The 23,005-nt window shown below is 32.2% G+C and overlaps 2 protein-coding genes across 2 annotated transcripts; both read right to left on the bottom strand.

Moving 5' to 3' along the window:
• Positions 1-5,104: 5,104 nt before the first annotated feature.
• On the bottom strand, positions 5,105-9,174 carry LOC149411913 (chymotrypsin-2-like). The gene is made up of 5 exons (XM_089646398.1): positions 9,110-9,174; positions 7,735-7,906; positions 6,940-7,186; positions 6,678-6,824; positions 5,105-5,366 (listed from the first exon to the last, which is right to left on the bottom strand). The coding sequence occupies exons 1-5, from the start codon at positions 9,156-9,158 to the stop codon at positions 5,223-5,225; spliced, it is 759 nt and encodes a 252-aa protein (XP_089502524.1). The 5' UTR covers positions 9,159-9,174; the 3' UTR covers positions 5,105-5,222.
• Positions 9,175-18,101: 8,927 nt separating this feature from the next.
• Positions 18,102-22,155, bottom strand: LOC149411912 (chymotrypsin-2-like). Its single transcript, XM_089646399.1, has 5 exons — positions 22,098-22,155; positions 20,417-20,588; positions 19,356-19,602; positions 18,762-18,908; positions 18,102-18,353 (listed from the first exon to the last, which is right to left on the bottom strand). Exons 1-5 carry the CDS (start codon positions 22,144-22,146, stop codon positions 18,213-18,215), a joined length of 756 nt encoding a protein of 251 aa, XP_089502525.1. The 5' UTR covers positions 22,147-22,155; the 3' UTR covers positions 18,102-18,212.
• Between the last annotated feature and the right edge of the window lie 850 nt (positions 22,156-23,005).

Raw genomic sequence — 23,005 nt, 5'->3', positions numbered from 1 at the left:
TCTTCGACTCTCTTTGTTTGGCGTGCATTTGGAAATATCAGAGATAAATGTTATTTATTTTTAGTCCACTGAGTTTTATAACGAAGATTACAATTAATTAAGTATTGATTCATGTGGTACGATAGTAATTAAGTCATTAAAGGTGGCTGAGAGCCGAGTGGCTAGAACTTCAAAATAATTGTGCTTAGTAGAACAGTCTTAAAGGTTCTAGGTAATAATGTTACCTCTCAAATTATTCCAATTAAATATGTCCCTAGTTAAAATGTTCCCCGTCAAAATTTTCCCTGTCAAAATGTTCCCTGTCAAAATGTTCCTAACCTGACCTTTTGATAAATTCATTTATTGTTGTTATGTTGTCTATTTCAGTTCTTTCTACTGTGCGATTGTTATTAAGGAGATTTTGGCAAGGAACATTGACAGGGGACATTACGGTAGGGAAATTTTAAACTCTTTCAATACCAGAATTCTTCCTGACGAACATGAAAACAAAAAAAATATTTTTGAATTTTGACAAACAAATCGCCCCGTGTTTTGCTTATCGCTTGTGAAGGATATTGCTCAAGAGCGTCATTTTTTTTATTCCAGGTTGCAACCTTTATTCCAACAACAAATTCTATAAATAAAATTATTGATCCCGTTTTGGCCGTTTTGCTTGGACTATTAATATTTATGGATTCAATAATATTTTTTAATTTAATTTTTGTACTTATTCATGTTGCCCTGTAAGTTAATATTTTTTTTATAAATTAAACAATTGTTTGTGCGATATGTTGTTTTTCCTTATAATTCTAAGACCTTAAAACAATAAAAATGAATTGGAAAAAAATCTAAATTACTGAGCAAAAAATAGATTTTATACACCAAAAAAATTTCAAATAATTTTTCAAGCTCAAAACAAGGTCTATATGTGGAAATATAAGTTCGGAACAGAAAGGGCAAATGGGAAAATTTTGATTGGGAACATTATTATCAGGAACACTTTTACCGACCACGAGTCTTAAAGTTTCGCAGAATCTTTTTTATGATTAACTGATTTATGTAGATCTACGTGATAGCACTGGTCTCAGTACCTTAATGGTAGAGTGTTGTCCCCGTAAGATACTGATCCTGTGATTAATTCGAAGTTGCAACGTTTGCCTTTTTATCTGTGTTTTTTCTATTTTGTTTTTAAATCAGGTTAATTAATTATTATCTCATCTGTCAAATTTCTTTCTTGCCGGTTCCGGTTCAAGATGGTGGCCTTGTTGGGTGGATTTATCCCACCAGAGTTTACGTGATCGAGGTTTCTATAATGAATAATCAGTTTTATGGTACTTCCTGAAGACAGTTCTGAAAAAGATTTGTTATTGAGATGGTGACTTTTCTATTGACAAATTGTATACCTAATTCCATACATTAATTCAAAAAAATGATATGTAAAAGATTTATGGTTTATAATTAAGTAGGTATATAGTAATTTTTATTTTTTTGGTAAACTAATGTTTAAGACAAGATTTTTTATGCATAGCACAAAGGGTAACAATTATTTTATAAGCAATAATTATTAGCCTGAAACACTCATCCACATTGAAAAATCTCCTGATAAAAGATATATGACGCCAACGGGACGTGTTTTTTCGATTTCCGGTCGACAGCTCTGACCACTGAGCTATGGCGGCTTATCTCTTATCCGCGAAATAATTCAATATATACTAGTGTTTCATTCAACAATTACTGCTTGTTACATTTTTTCACCTGAAAACAACCAACTTTATTTTATATGAGAAAGGCATTGTAAGTGCTAACTCTCTCACTAGATGGCGTCGAGAAAAAATGTCCAAATTTTTTAGTGAAGATACTAGAACTTGTCAAATATTCATTATTATTTTTTGGTAAACTAATGTTTAAGACAAGATTTTTTATGCATAGCACAAAGGGTAACAATTATTTTATAAGCAATAATAATTATTACTATATTTTCAATGTGGATGAGTGTTTCAGGCTAATAACTATTGCTTATAAAATAAGGGTGTATAGTACCTATATATTTACGAATTTTAAGATTTAAGATGAAGAGTTTATATTTTGATTTACTAAATAAGGGAAAATTAGATACATAGTTACATTTATGGACTTTGCGTCCAGAGTCCATAAACACGAGTCCATAAATGTAACTAAGTCGAACTGTTTACAGAACTAATATTATAATAAAATTTAAACATTGACATGATAAAATTTTGTCTATTCCCGATGTTTTAATTGAGACATTATATAAATTAGATAAAATTAAATTCTTCAATCGTGATCAGTTCACGAGAAGCAACAAATATAAGATTATCTATCTTAATTTTTTACAGTAGATACTGTCAATTTTTTGCTTACTTAGATCTGTCAACATAAAAATATGCATTTTAAATAAAAAAATAATTATAAAAACAAAATTTTACCTACTTACCACTTTTCTGATATAATTAATACTAATCAGTTCCTTTTTTAAATTCTTAAGTTCGTTGAACTCGAATAATTTTAAGCACTACGTAACTATTTAACCTACTTTTTGTTTCATCACTTTTCATGACTTTATATCACTTTTTAAAGGTGTGTTCAATTGTCAGTGTGTTGAGTTATCGAGTTACAAATATCCAAGACCATACTTACTTGGGATGTCAATTCAGTTTAACACTGTTTATTGTTTAATCGTGATATTTATTTTAAAATTGTATGTCCTTTAATGTGCTGATTTGGAAAGGAAAAGCAAATATTAAGATGGTCGACACAAGGATGTGATTAGATTCATCTTCCTAAATATGATTCATCCCTCGAAAAGAGACGAATTGAGATGTATAATCTTAATCCATTAGTAAAGTGTGATTATTTATTATTTATTTATTTATTTAACGCCCAGAGGGCTTTTACATGGTTGGTAGTATAATTTTAATTTGACAGATACTTTGAAACATAAAAAATAAGAATAAAATTACATTTGATAAAAGCTATGCAACAAGTCATACAAACACAAGAAACAAAAACAGAAAATTACAGCTATTTGTAGATTTACATGATGTGTTTAGGAGTATTGTTGAAATAAATGTTTTAAATGATCCACAAAACTTGCTAAGTTGGTATTGAATATGTCAACATCACCCAAGTAATGATTTCCCATGGTGTGAAGTCGTTGTATCGGAGAGTGGGCAATGTAGTTATGCTTATGTGTGCTGCTGTAGAATTATGTATTTTGTCGTGTTGTTACTTTGGGTGTATGTATGTTTATAAGTTGCAGGAGTTCACAACAGTTGAATTTAGAGTTAAGTATTTTGAATAAGAACGTTAAATCGTTTATTTTACGTCTATCTTCTAATGTATGTATTTTTAGAGTATTTAATAAGAAATTGTATTTTAAGTCTTCGACAGGGATATTATATATTATATTTGTATTATATTTATATATTATATAAAATATTATATATTATATTTTATGATATATTATTGTCAATAAACCAATGGTACTCTCAAGTAAGAGGTATAAGATCCTAAAAAGGATAGTTTTTAGCTAGGGCTAACATATTTTGTGCGTTTTATCAACCATATGTTGAACATACCTTAGAAAAAAGCTTACAAACAAATGGGCTTCATTCTACGCATTACAAAACCACTAAATAAAACTATTACACTTGAACTTCTGTAAATATAATATAAAATCTCATCCAGAATTTGCAGCTGTCATTTGGAATTCTCAATACCAAACTTTTATTAACCGAAGTGACAATATTTAAAAAAAATTGAAACACCCGTTGTATAGTTTTGAAAATCTTCAGTGTACTTTACTCGGCAAATTGAGAAAAAAATGACGAATAATTCTGTATAAGATTGTGAACTGCTTTAATGACTCACCAGATCCATTAAAAAGCATTGCATTTCGTGATTCTGAACGCAATATCAGGACGAATACCTAATTTTATATACAACCTCCTTTAATCAGACTTATCTGCAAATCTTATAATACCCTAAGAGATAATGATATTTTTCACCCTTTACCCTTAAAAAGATTAAAGTCAACATCACCTTACTTTATACTTAAATCAAAACAATTATTTTTTATTGTTTATCTATCCTTATCATACATTTAAAAAAAATGAACTGAATAATACAAAAAAAAAAACAATATTTTTACTCTTAATATCTGCTTTCTACCTAATTTGTAACCATAAAAAAATTAAATTGTATTTATTTTATATTCCCCATTAAAACGTTAAAATAATTTATACGTATAACTGAATATTTCCTTGATGAACTTCTTAGTATTTGGCTGCCGCTTAGGTTCCGTCAGTCTGACTATAGCTGATTAGTTGACTGCCTCAGACCAGTGTTTTCCAGGACGCATAGTTCATAGATGTAAGGTGGGGCCATTTCATTGATGGATTTAAACACCATCCAGCACAGTTTGTACTGGATTTTTCCAGGGCATTTGAACCAGTGAAGGTTACGAAGATGTTCTGAAATGTGCGAATATTTAAAGGAAGGAGAGGAAGTTCTGGGAAAGAAAAATATATGAGGGGTGATTAGGAATCTTGGTTTCAGTGCGTCCAGGAGTAAAACATTTATAGGATAGGACAAGAGACCAGTTGGAGAAGTCAAAGGGTTACTCACAAACCAGCCTCTACCGATCCGACATGCCACGTAACTAGTGGGCAGGTGCATCCTGAACAGATGTCATCCGATGAATCCGGGCACCACTGCTAAATCACCAGACAGTAGCGAACCACTTGGGGTAACCTATGGCAAAGGTGTTGGTTATCCAATAAATGGTTCCCGGAGCAGCGATAACCCAAACCCGCTTCCCAAATTTAGGCGGGTTTGGGTTTACGAGTAGGTATATACATACATTCTGTAATAAGGTGTCCATTTCCTTGTAGAGCCCAATAGGTCAGTATTCAATAATAACACGTATTGTTATATCTTATAGACACTGAATTGACGTACAATACAATTATTTGTTAGATTAGATCATTGTGGGATGCTGAGGATTTTAGGAGTTACTTGGTTTAGTAGGATTGGATTAATGGATTTGACTTCTGCAATATGTCCTGAAGTTTGTATTTGTCAAATATAATAATTAAATACATAATTCGTTCACTGTTCTTTATTTCGTATAAATTTTTGCAATATTTAGGTCATATAGTGAATTTCGTGTTGATAATTTTTTTTATAGTTTATTTGGAGAGTTTTAAATATTAATTTAATATTTATGACTGGGCGTTGTTGTTGATCCAGGTGACGTAGGAGCTGACTCTGGTGAAGACATCAGGAAGACCCCTGGCGCAAGGAGATCCCCAGGAGACGATACCGACCAGAGAAGTTCCAGAGACAAGTGGGCCACCGGAATCTCCCTAAGGAATAAAGAAGGTTGTCAGTATTTGGCAGTGGTGAGAGAGGAGCTTTAGTTTTTGTTACTAGAATGGTTGAAGTCGTCTAATCAATAACGTAATCAAAATAAGCAATTCCTGTCTAATTTATAAACATATTTTACACCACCTGTCTTCAACCAATGCAAATATTTTTTTTAGTGGTCTTTTGTCAAATTGAAATGAAATTTTCTCGTAAATTAATTTTGAAGAAAATATATTGAATTTAAGGAGTTAATAACGACAGTTAAATTAGTTTCTCGATATCTTCAAATTTTTCGAAGTTATGATGTGCTTTCAAAGTGAATGTTGGATAAATAAATAAAAATTCACACACAATTCGCAATTCGAACGACATTATTGCAGTACTCGTATTGTCAGTGACGTCACATCGACATCAATATCGATGTTTTTATGCATAATATATTCGGTACTATTCTGAATTTTCCCTAAATTCGTTTCTCATCATGCTCAAATTAATATGATTCTCGTATTTTTGTAAATTACATGAAAATTCGTTGTAGGCGACAACCTCATTGGTCCATATTATTAGATATCCAAGTCGGTTGTCATTCTCAATGACTTAGCTAGTGGCGTGTGTTCCAGTGACCTCCAAACTTGTCCAATCAATCATAAGGACTTTAGATATGTTGGTATTACAGAGTCTTTTCAAGCTCGATTAAATATTTTTTTATGTTCTGCTCGGAAAGCGAAGGTTAAGATAGGCGCATAAAATGAAACGTGATAAGGGAGAGGGTCACAGGTATAGTACCATATTAATTAATGAAGTATCTTATTTAGAAATTCTGTATTAAGGGTGTTTTAAGGGAAAGAAGGAGAGAGAATTTCGGGGAGGAAAAAGGCATTTACGGTGCGTAGGAATCTGGGGGTCAGTGTGTCCAGGAGTTGCGGACGTATAAATCCATTCCTACTAGTGCGGTGCAAGGCGATATTCCTAGAGAGTCCTGCTGGAGAGATCAAAAGGTCTTCCTCAACAAGTCTCTGGCGATATGGCTTAGCACGCTGCTGGTGGGTAGACGCATTAGTAACCAAGACCCGGACTAACATCACCACTTGATATTAAATTATCCATTTAACGGTTCCTTGGACGATGGTACCCATAGCCGCCTCCCAAAATGAATTGCATATGTAAGAATTTAGTTTCAACATTAGGCGAATAGTAGATGGGACATAAAATAATACTCGCTGGCAATCATGGATTAGAGGCTTAGACCGCAAAGTGTGACGGTGCAACATAACCCAAATAATATATGTATATTCAAGTGCATAGCTTACGTGGCAAGCTCCCTCTCCAGCCTTGGTGAGTGTGCACACTTGGGTGGCGTAGGTGGTTCCTACAGAGGACAGCCTGCTCTTGCAGTCAGCATCGGAGATGGTGGAAAGGGTGATCTTCTGGAGGGTGTTGGGGGCTGTTCCAGGGTACTGAAAATACAACAAATTAAATGAGCCACCGTTGATATATTAAAAAGGAATTAAGAAACGATTAAATAATATGAATGAAATCATTAAAAAGAGTATGGTTTTGAAGTAGACTTACGCTAGTGGTTCCCCATCCAGTAAGCTTGACGGAGACTCCGGCGCCAGTGGTGCCAGAAGACAGGGCGATGGTACCCACGCCGGTAGCGGCAGTGATGGCGGTGCTGGTGATTACGACGGCAACGTCGTTGACGATGGTGTTCGCATTGTAGCTGGCGTGGTAGGTGATCCTGGACACGGAGTACTGGGTGCCTCCCGAGTTCAGGTAGATGGTTCCTACTACGACCCTTGTGGAGGCAGCTGTGCGGCTGTTCGAAAAGTAAGAACGTGTCAGTTTTGAGTAAAGACCACTAACGGTTTTGACGAAGGAGCGTATATGCAGTGAACTCCCGAACAGTAGCAAAGATAAACAAGACAAACGTAAATAATGAAATTGCTACTTTTTGCTGCTCACATAACCGGAATTTAGAACACACGTCAGAGATCAGACACAATTCGTCAGATCTCACCTTCGAAACACATATTAACAAAATATTTTTATCAGTAAATAAATATTGTGATGGTTTCTAAGCGGTTTTCCTATTTTTTCAAATCGAATAAAAATTTTACCTAAAATCTAAAATCTGATTGAACCCCCATTGATAATGAAAACGATTCGCCTCCGGTAAGGATTGAGGAGTGAATAGATAATTGTGCTGTATTTCTTATTAAATAGTAGAATACAATTACGAATGGAGGTTTTTTTTCACAATATGCAACTATTAATATTTTTCTTTAATTAAATATGTGAGGTTTTCAAATATTTTCTTAAAATGCCTGGTAGAACTGTCAAATATAATATTGTATTTTTGGTTACCCAACAACGCAATGGGCAGCGGTGACGATGGTGCGGGAGTTCAGGATGGAGCCTCCGCAGAAATGGCTGTTGCTGGTGGACCTCAGGGACACCTGGTAGGGGGCCTCATTGGCGGCAGCGTTGGACCCTCCAACCACACGCCAGTAGCTATCATCATCAGCCGTTGGTGCAGCTAGAAATACACATCAATAAAATAAATCTTCGAAGTCGTAAATTACTGAAATATTTGGTTCTCTGTTATGCGTAAGCATTTTGAAACATAGGTGATTTTTTTTATTTAAAATTTTAGCAGTTTTTTAAATAGTTTTTAAATTTTTACTTTAAAATTTTTTAAATGTTTGAAAAATTCAATTTTTCCAAAATCGCTTACATTAAAAAAAAAACGAAATTTAAAAAAAAGGGGAGATAGGAAGCAATTTTTTTTAGATTTTATGATTCATTTTAACAATATGATAACGGAACTAATTCAATTATGAGAAATAAAAAAAAACTTTTCAGTAATTTGAGAAGTACTAAAATATTGCAGCACTTACAGCAATATTTACAGTTAATTTGCAAGTATTAGAAAACCAGAAGAGAAAAAAATATCCGCCTTGGTAATGGCAGAGCACATCCACGCTGTCCGAAATGTTGGCCAAAGGGCGGAAGCGCAGAATGACATATTATCCCAAAAATTAATCATGCTATCACGATAAATTTATAATTTTACGGAACTTCGAAAATCAATTTACGTAATTTTCTGATTTAGTTGTGGGTTTTTTTCCGTGGTTACTACACTACTAAAATTAAATTTCCTTTCGATTTAATTCTATTTTATTAGCTGACGTGTACCCGGGATTACTTTTTTATAATATTTTTCACTTGATCGGTCTAGTAGTTGTAAGTCTACAGGGGATAAACGAAAAAAACCTTTTGATATAATATGTAGATAGAATAATTTATTTTAAAATCTTTCTCCAATTGAGGAATGGGATTTAAGGCTGAAATATTTGACACAAAAGTTATTAAGAGGTCTCCCAATTTTATCAACAAGGTGAACTTTTGCATACCGTTCAAATAGTTTTGGTTTGTTTAGCTTGTCCTAATAACACAATGAAGTTAACTAGACGTGGCAAAATTTGGGCAGTAAGTTAATTTAAAGGCCTAATTGGTTCCTTTGGTTTCCTTACGCATCAATTTATCTAAAAAAGAGTTCAGCAATATTTTATTACTTCTTAATGAAGGAGGAAGCCCCACACGATACACCAAAAATCAATCACGATAGTACTTTTGGTCGTGAGGCTTTCAAATCATATCTGACTGTATAGATTGTTATTAAGAAATAGCTTATAATGGATATCTCAATTGTCCATGTGAATATTTCAAATTTACTTACCAAAAGCTGCAACCAAGACGGTCGCGAAAAGGAAGAGTACTTTGAACATTTTGCTGAAAATCACCGAACTCTACTGATTTTGCAACTAACCGCGTTAGTCTTTTATTCAAATATCTTATCAATGCACGCGAAATCAGATGGAGATATCGCGTAAGTAATTGTATGATTATCATAAAATTGGAGAATTAGCATCTGTTAGATTGTGATAAAAATAATCTTATACTTTCTTTGTTTGGAATTATGGATTTGGGAATCTCAGAGATAAATGTTATTTATATCAACTATTAATGCGATTCATATAGTAGAGATATAATTAAGTCATTAAGGTGTTTGGTAGCACAGTGGCTGGGCGCTCGGCTCGCAGTCGATAGCTTTAAAATAAATAATTATGCTTTGGGATAGTCTAAACGTTCACCTTCTTACTTATAATAGATAATACTGAAGGGTATCTCACAGATTTTAAAACCGCCCAACCCCCAGGATGAGTGACGAATTACTAACGTATTCGGTCGCGTAATTAAAATGTATAAAAGCAGTAATACACATTTGCAGCACTGTCAGAGGAATGTTTTTGAGTTGAAATATCCGTTCCATATTTATTTATTTATTTAACATCCAGAGGGCTTTTATATGGTTGGTAGTATAATTTTAATTTGACAGATACTTTTAAACATAAAAAATAAGAATAAAATTACATTTGATAAAAGCTATGCAACAAGTCATACAAACACAAGAAACAAAAACAGAAAATTACAGCTATTTGTAGGTTTACATGATGTGTTTAGGAGTATTGTTGAAATAAATGTTTTAAATGATCCACAAAACTTGCCAAGTTGGTATTGAATATGTCAACATCACCCAAGTAATGATTTCCCATGGTGTGAAGTCGTTGTATCGGAGAGTGGGCAATGTAGTTACGCTTATGTGTGCTGCTGTAGAATATTGTATTTTGTCGTGTTGTTACTGTGGGTGTATGTATGTTTATAAGTTGCAGGAGTTCACAACAGTCGAATTTAGAGTTAAGTATGTTGAATAAGAACGTTAAATCGTTTATTTTACGTCTATCTTCTAATGTATGTATTTTTAAAGTATTTAATAAGAAATTGTATTTTATGTCTTCGACAGGGATATTTAATTTAAAATTTATAAAACGTAGATTTTTTTTTTGTATTCGCTCAATGTTGTTAATGTGAATTTTGTAAGATGGAGACCAAACTACTGAGTTATATTCAATTAGACTTCTTACTAGAGCTACGTATAATAGTTTAATGGCTTGTAAAGAATTAAAGTTTTTAGTTGTTCTTAATACGAAGCCTAATATTAATTAATATTAAGCAAATATGGAGCGTTTAATCGAGTTTTACGATTTTGAAGCAATTCAAAACGGTCAAAGACATCGCAAATGTCATCTAAAGATACGCGAAGTTAGCAACTAAACGCGAAATGCGAAAATGATCGTGTTTTTGAGGATTAGAACAAAGTAGTGCCAGTCTAAAATAAATCTTGCATGAATATTATTATGAGCAAATATTTTAACCCGAGCAGTATACGGGGCTCTTCGTATAGCTACACCAGCGCTGCAGCGGCGTATTATGGAATCTTTATAAGCAATACTGTAAGAGTTTTTAGATATTTTTTAAAAATTAAAAAATAAACTCATTAATACAGTCGACTCAATTCGTATAATTCTTCTTAATTATATATAGTTTAATGTAAATATTTGCTCAGAGTTCTTCACATTGCTATTGCAGGGAAAAATGGATTAAATCCAGTCATCGCTGTGTTAGTATGAAATCAATTAGTATATTTATTTTTTTATTTATATAATTTTGAAACAAGAAAGAAATAAATCCTAAAACGGGAAACTTCCTAGTTGGATAGTCAAAGCTTCCTTTTATATTTGTATATCTTGTATGTAATAAATGTAATAATAATAAATAAAAAATAAATAATAAAAATAAAATTACATTAAATAATATACACAAGAAACAAAAATGAAAAGAACAAGAACACAAATTCAAAAATACAGTGATCTGACTGGTTTACAAAAATACAACTTTCATTTAGGAATAGTGTTGAAATAAGTCTTTTGCGTGATCCACAAAATTCGCAAAGTTAATATTAAATATATCGACATCACCTAAGTATTGGTTTCCCATAGTTTTTCAACTAGAATTCGACTCAGTAATTTGGAATCCTCAATATCAAACATAGGTATATTGATCGCATTGAAAATATTCAGAACAAATTTATGAAACACCTATCGTATCGTTTTAGTGACCATCAATTTGTCCCTGTCACTTTATATAAACGTAGAAAAATCTCTGATGATTCTTACACAAAATTGTGAACTGCCTTGTTGATTCATCATATCTGCTAGAAAGGATTGCATTTCGTTGCCCCAAGCAAAACACCAGATCGAACGATTTATTTAGAATACCACATGTAAATCCAAATACGCGCAAAACTCTGTAATAGTACGTATCTGTGAAACTCACAATGCCTCTAGAGATGTAGACATTTTCAACTATAACTTGATATCATATAAAATTCAGCTTAATAAATTAATAAATTAAAATACTTTTATTTTATTCGATTTTTTTGTTGTGAAAATTACATTATTATCACCCGTAGTGAATAGTATAGCTATGCGAAAAATTGTATTTTTTCTATTTTATTTTATTTTTTTGTTTTAAATAATTAGGTACATTTTTGTACGGCACATGAAAAAATATATATATATAAAATTAAAACAGATCATTGAAGTCCTCCTCACTAGGAGATCCTGTGCTGAGGGGGACTATATATGTTAGTATACGTTTAGTATTTGTTTTTAATTTTATGTATTTCTTTATTATGTTTATTTTTTTTCCATTTTATTAAATTGAACAATAAACTTCATAAATTGAACAATAAACATTCATATGTTTTAGACCAATTAAGTTCCATTGAGTTAAATGTTGGTTTAGTAATTTTTACCTACGCAACAAATATGTTGCGTAGGTAAAAATTACTAAACCAACATTTAACTCAATGGAACTTAATTGGTCTAAAACATATGAATGTTTATTGTTATAATTTTTTACTGTACGACTGTTTGCTTCCAAAATAAAAAAATTAAAAAATAAAAAATAAAAAATAGTGTGAAACCGTTGTATTGGGGAGTTCGCAATGTAATTGTGCTTATGTGTGTTGCAGTGGAATAGTGTATTTTGTCGTGTTGTTATTGTAGGTATTCGTAAGTTTATAACTTGCTGAATTTTGAGTTTAGAATTTTGAATAAAAAAGTTAACTCGTTTATTTTACGCCTGTCTTTCAATGTGTGTTATTTTTAGAGTATTTAATAAGAAATGATATTTTAAGACTTCTAGTGGGATATTTAATATAAATTTTATAAAACTTAGAAATTTTCTTTGTATTCGTTCAATGTTATTAATGTGAATTTTGTAAAAGGGAGACCAAACTACTGAGTTGTATTCAATTTTGCTTCTAACTAGAGATATGTATAACAGTTTAATGGATTGTATGGAGTTCTTAATTATACCTTTGTTTATAATTTGGTGGATATGATTGGCGAAACTTAGTTTTTCATCTAAAATAATTCCGAGATCATTTACGTGACTCTTTCTAAAGCTGTATTGTTAATGGAATATTCAAATAAAACAGGATTTCTATGTCTGCAGAAACTCAAGGTTTTGCATTTGTCTACACCAATACTACTCTACTCTGTACGCACCAATTTTTAAACCTATTAATATTGACTGTAGTATTTGGCAATAATTTACATCAGTTATTTTTTGTTTTTTTTTGTTTTTTTTTTTTTTTTGTTTAGCTTGATGTCTTCGGCAAAGAGCAATACCTCGATAATATAATATACTTTTCAAATTCTTTTTTATGTATCTATTTTACTTTAGAGAAATCAACAGTTTACAATGTGGTTCATTAATACATATGTAATTTACCTAACTGAGAAACCAAAAACCGACCACCATAACACGGGCATGTGCCTAGCATGGTGGTCGAAAAATTCCTCAATGCATGTAACTAATAATTTCATTGAATAAAACTTTAAAAGATAATAATAATAATAATATAATATGGTAACAGTACGAATAAAAAGGGTGACCGGAAATTTGTAGTACAAGCGGGAAATTGTTTAATATACAGAAACTTAATTTCAGATGCAATGTGTTTTAAAATGCGTCGAAACATAGAACGGGCTCCAAAAGAATTGTTTTAACCCTTGTTTACCGAAAAAATTATAAAGAATAATCGAAATGCTCAAATCCAATTTTATTTTATTGTAACTCTATGTTATGTAGATTCACAGATTTTCCATTATGTGCTACGTGTTTCCGGTCACCGTGTATTACTATAAATTTTATATATTGGAATACTATAATTTCAAACATGAAAAAAAATACAAAAAGTACAAAAAAATTGTAGAAAGCTCGAAAATTAGAATAACGTTCCTTTTATTTAGGGAATAGGTACGTAAGAAAATTTATTTATACAATTAAAAATTATTTAAAAAAATGTATAATAATTCTCTTTTTTTTTTAAATTGACAATTTGGATTTATAGTTTGCTACACATGCACATTGCACAAGACATTATGTTATAAAAACATAACTTTCATAGATATTTATTACATTTATGAGGTACCAGTCAATTTAAAAATAATATGTCCGAAATTCTTCACTTCTTCAAGACGGGAATTTCCGCTAAAATTCAACGCCAGGTATTTCGGAGCACAGTTAAATACATATTTTATTAGTACCAAGCTGAATTTGATCTCGTGGTCCTTTATTTAACGTGTAACTAAAATACCGTTTAACGTTTGGGAAGTGTTTATATTATTAGTAAGGCTGCTTGTGTTTTTAAAATCGTATCTTTAAAAGCTAAAACCTTCTAATATAACATGTTAATCTGGAGTGACCTGCCAGGTAAGTATTTTTATGTATCTTTTTCTACTCCTCGACTCCTTGGCGCCTTGGCATGTTGGCGCCCGGAGCGGACTGTTAAATTGCACCAGCTCAGGATTAACCCCCTCTCAACCTATCTTCGGCTTTTCAAATGATCTAATAACTGAAAGAAATAAAAATAATGGTATTCTGTTGAAAGATTGTTAATAAAAAAATTACTGTATAATTTTTATAACTGCTTTTGCAAGTGATACACATCACCGTTCGATCAAAAAACAATTCTCGTTATTATAATTCATAGAAGTAATGAGAAACTCATCATAGCTGATGACGGAAAATAAAATAAAAAAGTCCTGTAGAACAAATATAAGAATAATATACAATATAATATTTCAAAGAGACTGTATTAATTATACTGTAATTCGTCGACGTATCAAGTTGTTTATTTGGTCGATTGTTGAAAATTAATAGGGATCCTATCCAAAATATATTTCCTTCAAATGGTTGAAGAGAGTTCAATTTAGTTCTATTCATTTACGCATCATTTCGTCTTTATCTCTATCATCGATCAACCCTGACTTTGAGAGGACTGGACTTGAGAACTGGACTGGATAGGACTGAACTTAAGGGCTAAAGAGGCAGATTTCTTACAGTCTGCTGGTATCCAACATGACGTCTCTGGATTTGCCTACCAACACCGCGGCACCCAAATCTGTCAGCCACTAGTAAATGGACAGCTGACCAAATAATGGAACTTTTGTTTTTATATAAATATTAGTCTTTATGTCCGGGTTAAATCTTCCCCATAGGAAAAACTAAACCCTTCCACACACTTTTCCACAAATGATCATCTAGTCAATCAACATTAGGCAAGTGCATTATATAAGCAAAATAAATACAAAACAATACAAGAACAACACGTCAACTCACCAGAGATCAAATGGGAAAATAATTCACCGACTCCAAATATTTTCATATAAGAGGGTTCGGCTCGGTAGAACTCCTAACAGGGCCTATAAAACCTACTGATCCCTCAACATAAATATTTAAAAAATCTTTCGTTATCCTACATGTATTTAAAATGACTGATTTTTGCATTTTTAAATATAAATTTTTTGATAGATCTTACACGCCTAAATTTTTAATGAGAGAGCTAGGTATAATGCCAGTAGCCGAAATAACGAATGGTAACATTTTTATAGTCTGAGAATGCCAAATTCTTTTTATCTCATTTCCTAAATCCGTGTATTTTCTTATTTTTTTATTAACAGAATTTTGAATATTACAGGAATTTGGAATAAATATATGATTTTGCCTAGCTTAGGGTATTAAATTTTTACTATTTGAAGACCCCAAGGCAAGAAGTTGTTAACTTACATTGAAGGCATTCTGAGATATTTAGACTTTTGCGTTTTGCCTTATAATTTTTTATTTGAATGTCATATACAATGTACTGATCCTTCATGGTAAAGTAAACAAACCAAATTTACATTACATCTAGTAATATTAAGTAGTTTTGCAGTCTAAAAGTTAAAATAAACATGTTTTCTACAAAAAAATGTAGTTAACATGTTCATGCCATCTTCAGGGATAGGTGAGGAAGATACAGAATTGAAAGGCAAGAACATGTTAAATTCTTGTTGTTTTATTTAATCAAACAAATTAAACATTTTTTTGATATAAAGTAACTTAATAATAATTATTATTGAAAAGAAAAGGTAGCAGAGCATGTGTCAATTTTTTTTGAGACTTAAAAAATCCACGAAAAACCTCATCCAGGTATGGTAACAATTTTTGGATATCGTTCCATTTGGCCGCATCGATTTCTTTGTTATCTCTCACTTTTGATGACATCATTGGCGGGGAAGATAATGTTTCACACCTTTTTTTTAAGATCCACTTCTTTCCAAGGCTCTTCTTCGGAGAGTGATTCGCGATATTTATAAATCCCGAATTCCTTCACTCTTATTCAGCGAATTCCTTTTTGAAAGTTAACCTTTTTTCCGATAGTGTTTTTTGTATTGTGTATAAAGTTCAATTGCTCCCTAATTCTTTAATATTAACAAACTTATCAGCCATCATTGTCACGATGGGTATATTTTTTGTGTTAGCCGACATCATTAAATTTACATATTGGTCCACTGATTGAACGGACTGGCATCTATTAATTTTTTTTTCTACCAATGCAAAATCTCTATCAGAGTCCATATATGAGTGACCAACCTCAGGAAATTTATGGTCAATTATTTTGAATTTTTTTGCTAGAATTAAATATTGCCAGAATATCATAAAATATATATTTTTGTTTTGACCGGCACAAGAGTCACTCCAAGCAATAAGGTGAGACTTGTTGCTCTGAAGTTGCATGGTGTTGACAAAGGCCATTAAACAACTGGAAATTTCCTCTCTCCCTCTGCCTCCTTCGTTTTCACTCCAAATATGTAAATATGCCCTATTTAACTCCTTTGTCACACAATGTAATCCCAAATTATAGAGCCACAGTTTTCTTAAATAGAAAGCCACGTTTGTGGATATCTTTGGGAGAGGTAGCGTCTTTTCCAAATCAAATGTGATGAAACAAGTTTCATCACATTCAGATGCCTTTTTCTTATCATGTTTTTGCATTTCAAATGCAGCTTTATACATATTTACATGCATTTGGTCAGATTTTTTGCTATCGCAAGTCCCACAAGTGTCTGTCTTAGGCACACTAAACGACAAGTTGAAATCCTCTGTAAAGATCCTAGTGTAACGATTCAACGAAACAGGGGCATACTCTTTTTCTCCACAAAACATATTATAGAGCTCATACAGTTTTGGGATTGACAAATCAGATGCGAGGTACAATTTACTCAATACTTTAAATCAAACTCACCAGTTTGATTTAAAGTATTGAGTATCTCATCTTGTTGTACGTATTCCAAAATTATATCTCCTGTTCCAGTGGTAGTAGCGATATACTCTAGACTACTCTGATTATCTTCTGAAAATACAAAGTACAATAAAATAATCATTTTTAGTTCAATGTTCAAAAGAATTTAGTGTCACAATAAATTATTTTTAAGTTTACCTACCATTAACATGACATCATATTGAGATATTCCTAATAATATCCCAAACTCAACACCAGTCAAAGAGTCTTGAACACTTTCTGAAACGAAATATTGTAAAGCATTAATGAAGGAATTCAAAACATAAGAAAACATAAAAGAATATTCAGAGTCACAGAGTAAAACATATTTTTTGCATTTACCATCCATTAAAATTACATTATTTTGAGGTATTTCTAAATGCTTCTCAGGTTGTACTAAATTAGTGAACTCTTGAACACTTCCTGAAACAAATTAATAAGCATTATAATAAAAAATTGTTGACTTTTAGACAGAAAAACACCAAAACAAAAATGATTCACCCATTTTCAAACTACTTTAAGGATAAATTAAGATGAACGATAATGTTTTATACAGCTTACCTGATTCCCTGATCAATTTTTGACACATCTTCACCATTTTTTCACCACTGGAACTCATTTTCGATGATTTTTAAATAAAAAACACGCACTGCAAAACTTTTTAAAACCACCAAGGTAAACGTTAAAGTGAGTGAATAACATGTTAACCATAGAAATCTAAACCAATGTAGATGGGAAGAAGTTGTTAACTACAGAATTACGGCAAGAACTTGTTAACTTAGTAGTTAACAAGTTCTTGCCCTGATTTTATCAACTTAATGTCACAGAAACACGTAGTTAACATGTTCATCACATTGATTTAAGCATGTTCTTGCCGTTTTTAAGCTCTGGCATGGTGTTCATTGGAAAGAGCGTATGCGAATTAGTTTAGAGAGCATTCTAACTCATTTTTTACGAAAATGTAAGTTAACAACTTCTTGCCTTGGGGTCTTCATTTGTTTTTAAATTACGGTGAATGCTGAGAATTTCAGCCAGTTGACAGTGTTGGGAGTTACTTGATTCAGCACAGGGGTACAAATAAATTGTACATTCTGCAGAAATATGTCCTGTAGTTAATATTTGTAAAATACGGTAATAAAATACGTGGTTTGTTCGGAGTTCTTTATTTGGTTTATGTTATTGCAATGTTTAGCATTTGGTGTATTTAAAATTCGGCATACATTTACATGGATTAATTGAAAGGTTATAAACATTAGTTATATATTTATTACTGGGCGTTGTTGTTAATCCAGGTGACGTAGGAGCTGACTCTGGTGAAGACATCAGGAAGACCCCTGGCGCAAGGAGATCCCCAGGAGACGATACCGACCAGGGAAGTTCCAGACACGAGTGGGCCACCGGAATCTCCCTAAGGAATAAAAATGATATCAGTAATTTGCAGTTTTAGCTTTATTGCAAGAGTAATTTAACAGGACCAAATTAGCAAATCATATCTGATTTTAAAAAAATACACAGCCTGTCAAAAGACATTTTTATTGGACTTTTGCATTTTTAAATTGATTTAACTTTTGAATTTTTAAATCCTGCTAAAATGGTTACTATACATCCAAATCGGTTATCATTCCAACTGATGTTATGTTCCAATGACCTTCAAATTTTTCCGAACAATCTCAGGGAGTTAACATATGTTAGCACTTTAAAGGCTTTTCGGGAATTTGAATATGTTTTTTATATTTTTCTCGCGACAACATAACATGTAACGGTACAACAACACCATATATAACAAGTAAAGTAATATAACAAGTGCATAGCTTACGTGGCAAGCTCCCTCTCCAGCCTTGGTGAGTGTGCACACTTGGGTGGCGTAGGTGGCTCCTACAGAGGACAGCCTGCTCTTGCAGTCAGCATCGGAGATGGTGGAAAGGGTGATCTTCTGGAGGGTGTTGGGGGCTGTTCCAGGGTACTGAAAATACAACAAATTAAATGAGCCACTACTGAGACATTCAAATGCTACTTATAGTTCAGGAATATCAAATAACTGTCGTTCACAAAATGCAAGTTTTGCATGCTTCAAACGAATGAGTCAAACGTATTTCTCCTGTCAGTAGCTGAGTTGACAGGCGTCATGGATTCCATTCCTCTGTTACCACAGCCCTTTATCAATGCACAAGCCACATATTTCGTTTATATTGACGGTGGTAAAATTTTTTAAAAATAAATCCACGTTTCGACAGGGTATGAATTGGCTACTTATCAAAAAAAAATAACATCTCACGCGGCACCTCACTGCGCACTCACACGTCAGACGTCTTGCTTACACTATTCAATTTATTGTATCAAATCAGTTAAGTGTTAAACGACTAAATAAAAATTAGGTGATGAAAAAACATTGATTTTGAAGTAGACTTACGCTTGTGGTTCCCCATCCGGTAAGCTTGACGGAGACTCCTGCGCCAGTGACGCCAGTAGACAGGGAGATGGTACCCACGCCGGTTCCGGCGACGATGGCGGTGCTAGTGATGACCACGGCGACGTCGTTGACGATGGTATTCGCGTTATAGCTAGCGTGGTAAGTGATGCTGGATACCGAGTACTGGGTGCCTCCGGAGTTCAGGTAGATGGTTCCTACGACGACCCTCGTGGAGGCAGCTGTACGGCTGTTGATAAAATAAAAACATTTCATCTTTAGTAAGAATCATTGGCGGTTTTCTCGAAGCAGCTTGTGAGCAGTGAAATCCCAAACAATAACAAATTATATTGATTATAAAAATATTACTAAGTTTTGTTAACAGCTTGCATCAAAAATGACGTCCATAGGAACGGAATTCAGAGTGCATCTATGGATTTATAAAGCCGATGTTTCATGAAAGTGAAAGGTACGTTATATATCCCCAGAGCCGAAATATTCTCATTTTGGTGCGGGGTCCCAAGTGTTAATAAAATTCGCGACATCCCTTTCGGATATCATTTATTTATACGTAATCACGGTAAATAAGGAATTTATTGCTGTTTAGAAAATTATTACTGTGGAATTTTTATTAAATCGCTTTTCCTAATTCTCAAAGCCAATTAAAATTAAATAAGTGAACAGAGATTAAAGATAATTTATTGAAAACCAAAGAACTTAAAAATTACCAAAGAAGGAAGGAAATATTTTTAGAAATGAGTAACTTTGTATTGGATTATTATAAAATAACACTGTGCTCATATATTTTTTTAATAATAATGATCCCATGAATCAGCATCATAATTGAAATCTTCATTTTCTTAAAACACGAATAATGAATTGCTATATGTATTAACTAACCGTATTTCTGACAAAATAGTATAACACAATAAACAATTATATTATATATCTATAGTAAATAAATAATTAAAGCATAAACTATCGGACAAATAACACATCATATATCTATCGGAAATGCATTAAGTAGCAGAACTATTATTTTATAAGATTGTTTTTTTGGTTACCCAACAACGCAATGGGCAGCAGTGACGATGGTGCGGGAGTTCAGGATGGAGCCTCCGCAGAAATGGCTGTTGCTGGTGGACCTCAGAGACACCTGGTAGGGGGCCTCATTGACGGCAGCGTTGGACCCTCCAACCACACGCCAGTAGCTATCATCATCAGCCGTTGGTGCAGCTGGAAATATACACATCAATAAATATCTTCAAAGTGGTAAGACATTTAATTCATTGGTTCCTTTGTTGTAATTTTTGAAATATTTGTAATTTTTGGAATATTTGTAATTTTTGAAATATTTGTAATTTTTAAAATATTTGTAATTTTTGAAATATTTTTTAATTTTTGAAATATTTGTAATTTTTTCAATATCAGAAATTTTTGTAATTTTTCAAAATTTTTGACGATTTAGAAATATTTATAATTTTTTGAAAAATTTGCCATTTTTTAAAATTAGTAAATTGGAAGCAATTTAGAGTTATTTTTTTTTTTTGGAATTTCCGTGATTGGAACTACGTGGTCCCAACTTTGAGAATGTTGCAAAATGAATAATAAACCAGAAATGGCGATTAAATCACAAAAAAATAATTTGGTGTAGAAATACGATGAAAGTAAGTCATACTTAGTTATAATTAGAAAGTTGAAAAAACTTTTACCATATTTGATAAATTTAAAAATACACAGCACACCTATTTAATTAAATTACACGAATTAAATCAAAGAAAAAAATAACTCCACCAGTATTATTCTTACTGCCCGATGTTTTTCTTATTTCATTGCCTCGGCTAGTTTACTAAAAATAAACGTAATTTAAGACAAGCTAAATAATAATGCTAACCCCTCGGGTCACGAAACATTAACCGCCGTTGAGCCTCGTTGTGCCATATATGACTCTAAATCACCCCATGATTAATTATCATAAATCTCGTTCTATCTTATTGTATATTATGATCATTCATTACACAGTTTTAGAAAGAGAGAACGTCAATTTTTCTCTTCACATTTAAAAGTTTACTGTACACGTAAAAAAGAAAACTATTTCATTTTATCATTATATTTTTAATCTGACTGATTCCTAAACTAAAAATGATATTGTGAGTATATTGTCTAGATTCGTGAACTTAATTGTAAAAAAACGCATATCAATTAGCTATATTTTAAAAGGAAGCACATTATCACATTTCTAGATTCATTGGGACGGGCAGAAAAATGATGATTCGAGTACAGAAGAAATTAATATTGCCTCTAATGTAGCTTATATCAGTAAAAACTTCATCGCAATTAGTATTATACCAAAAGTAAGCACACTTCCTAATATTGTCGAATTCGAGTGATTATTAAACAATAAATAAATGAATAATTTATAGATTCATTAGGACGGGCAGCAAAATGATGATTCGAGTACCGAAGAAATTAATATTGCTTATATCAGTAAAAACTTCATTGGATAAAATCACATCTCAATTAGTATTATTGCAAAATTAAGCACACTTCCTAACATTGTCGAATACGAGTGATTATTAAACAATAAATAAATGAATAATTTATAGATTAATTAGGACGGGCAGCAAAATGAGGATTCGAGTACAGAAGAAATAAATATACTGACTCTAATGTAGCTTATATAAAAAGAACTTCAACGATCTCAAGAATTCATGAATATATTTTGAATTAATTAAATGTACTTACCGAAAGCTGCAACCAAGACAGTCGCGAAAAGGAAGAGTACCTTGAACATTTTCCGGGAAATCACGAGAAACTAATGATTTTTCAACAAACCGTGTTAGTGTTTTATTCATTTTTCTTATCAATAAGTGCCAAATAGTGCCATATTAATTTTGATAGTAATTAGTTTGATAAGTAGTAGATTAAGATAATCTACGATAAATGTTAGACATTCTTAGTTTGATATCGATTTAGAAATCTGTAGATAAATGCTATTTAGGGGAAGTTGGGATGATTGTACCACTTAACTTTTATACACGTGTAGCACCTTAGTCTTGGCATTTAGAATTAAAGTAATTGATTCATTAAAAATGCCGTTTATTCATTTGATAAAATGATAAGTCCCAGAAATTAGAACTTATCATTTACTCAACAAAAGAAGAAAATGCAAAAATTTTGGCAGCCTAATTTGAACCACTATTACCTTGTTTGCACCATCAGTTTGCTGTGATCGGTTCAAAACATTTTGGAAGCAGGGTATAATCATGGCGCCTTTTTAAATAACATTTTTTAATACATATTATTCAATAAGATTGGTTTAAACATCAGATAGTGAAAATAAACTTACACGTGAATTTTGACGGTCACAAATAAATTTCAATAGTGAAAATCCTGCGATATGCTGATATATGTGACAATCCGATGTACGTTGTGAAGACGCTAATAGTAGAGAAGCAAGTTAGAAAGGGGAATTGCTTGCTTTTTGACATGACCTTGGATTTTTAAAACAGTTAGTTTCTGAAATAATGAAGTGGTCCATTGATCACAACCTTCCCTGTATTTGCTTTGTATTAGATAACTACAATTATTATTAATTTATTGATTTGATTCATACGGTAAAGGAATGAGCAAGCCATTAAGTAGGTTGATAG

The sequence above is a fragment of the Hesperophylax consimilis genome, chromosome 24 (assembly GCF_061612785.1).
Source record: "Hesperophylax consimilis isolate HC1 chromosome 24, BYU_Hcon_1.0, whole genome shotgun sequence".
In the NCBI taxonomy this organism is placed as follows: Eukaryota; Metazoa; Arthropoda; class Insecta; order Trichoptera; family Limnephilidae; genus Hesperophylax; species Hesperophylax consimilis.
Note: the sequence above shows the minus strand (reverse complement) of the source record. Positions and strands in the feature narration are given on the sequence as shown.

What these genes read in the sequence shown, in the direction of transcription:
- LOC149411913 (XM_089646398.1), bottom strand. Translation starts at nt 9,158, where the DNA reads ATGTTCAAAGTACTCTTCCTTTTCGCGACCGTCTTGGTTGCAGCTTTT. An exon ending in CGTCTTGGTTGCAGCTTTTG is followed by an intron (nt 7,907 to 9,109) that starts GTAAGTAAATTT and finishes GTGTATTTCTAG; the next exon opens with CTGCACCAACGGCTGATGAT. An exon ending in CTGGATGGGGAACCACTAGC is followed by an intron (nt 6,825 to 6,939) that starts GTAAGTCTACTT and finishes TTGTATTTTCAG; the next exon opens with TACCCTGGAACAGCCCCCAA.
- LOC149411912 (XM_089646399.1), bottom strand. Translation starts at nt 22,146, where the DNA reads ATGTTCAAGGTACTCTTCCTTTTCGCGACTGTCTTGGTTGCAGCTTTC. An exon ending in CCGGATGGGGAACCACAAGC is followed by an intron (nt 18,909 to 19,355) that starts GTAAGTCTACTT and finishes TTGTATTTTCAG; the next exon opens with TACCCTGGAACAGCCCCCAA. An exon ending in CTGGAGAGGGAGCTTGCCAC is followed by an intron (nt 18,354 to 18,761) that starts GTAAGCTATGCA and finishes TTTATTCCTTAG; the next exon opens with GGAGATTCCGGTGGCCCACT.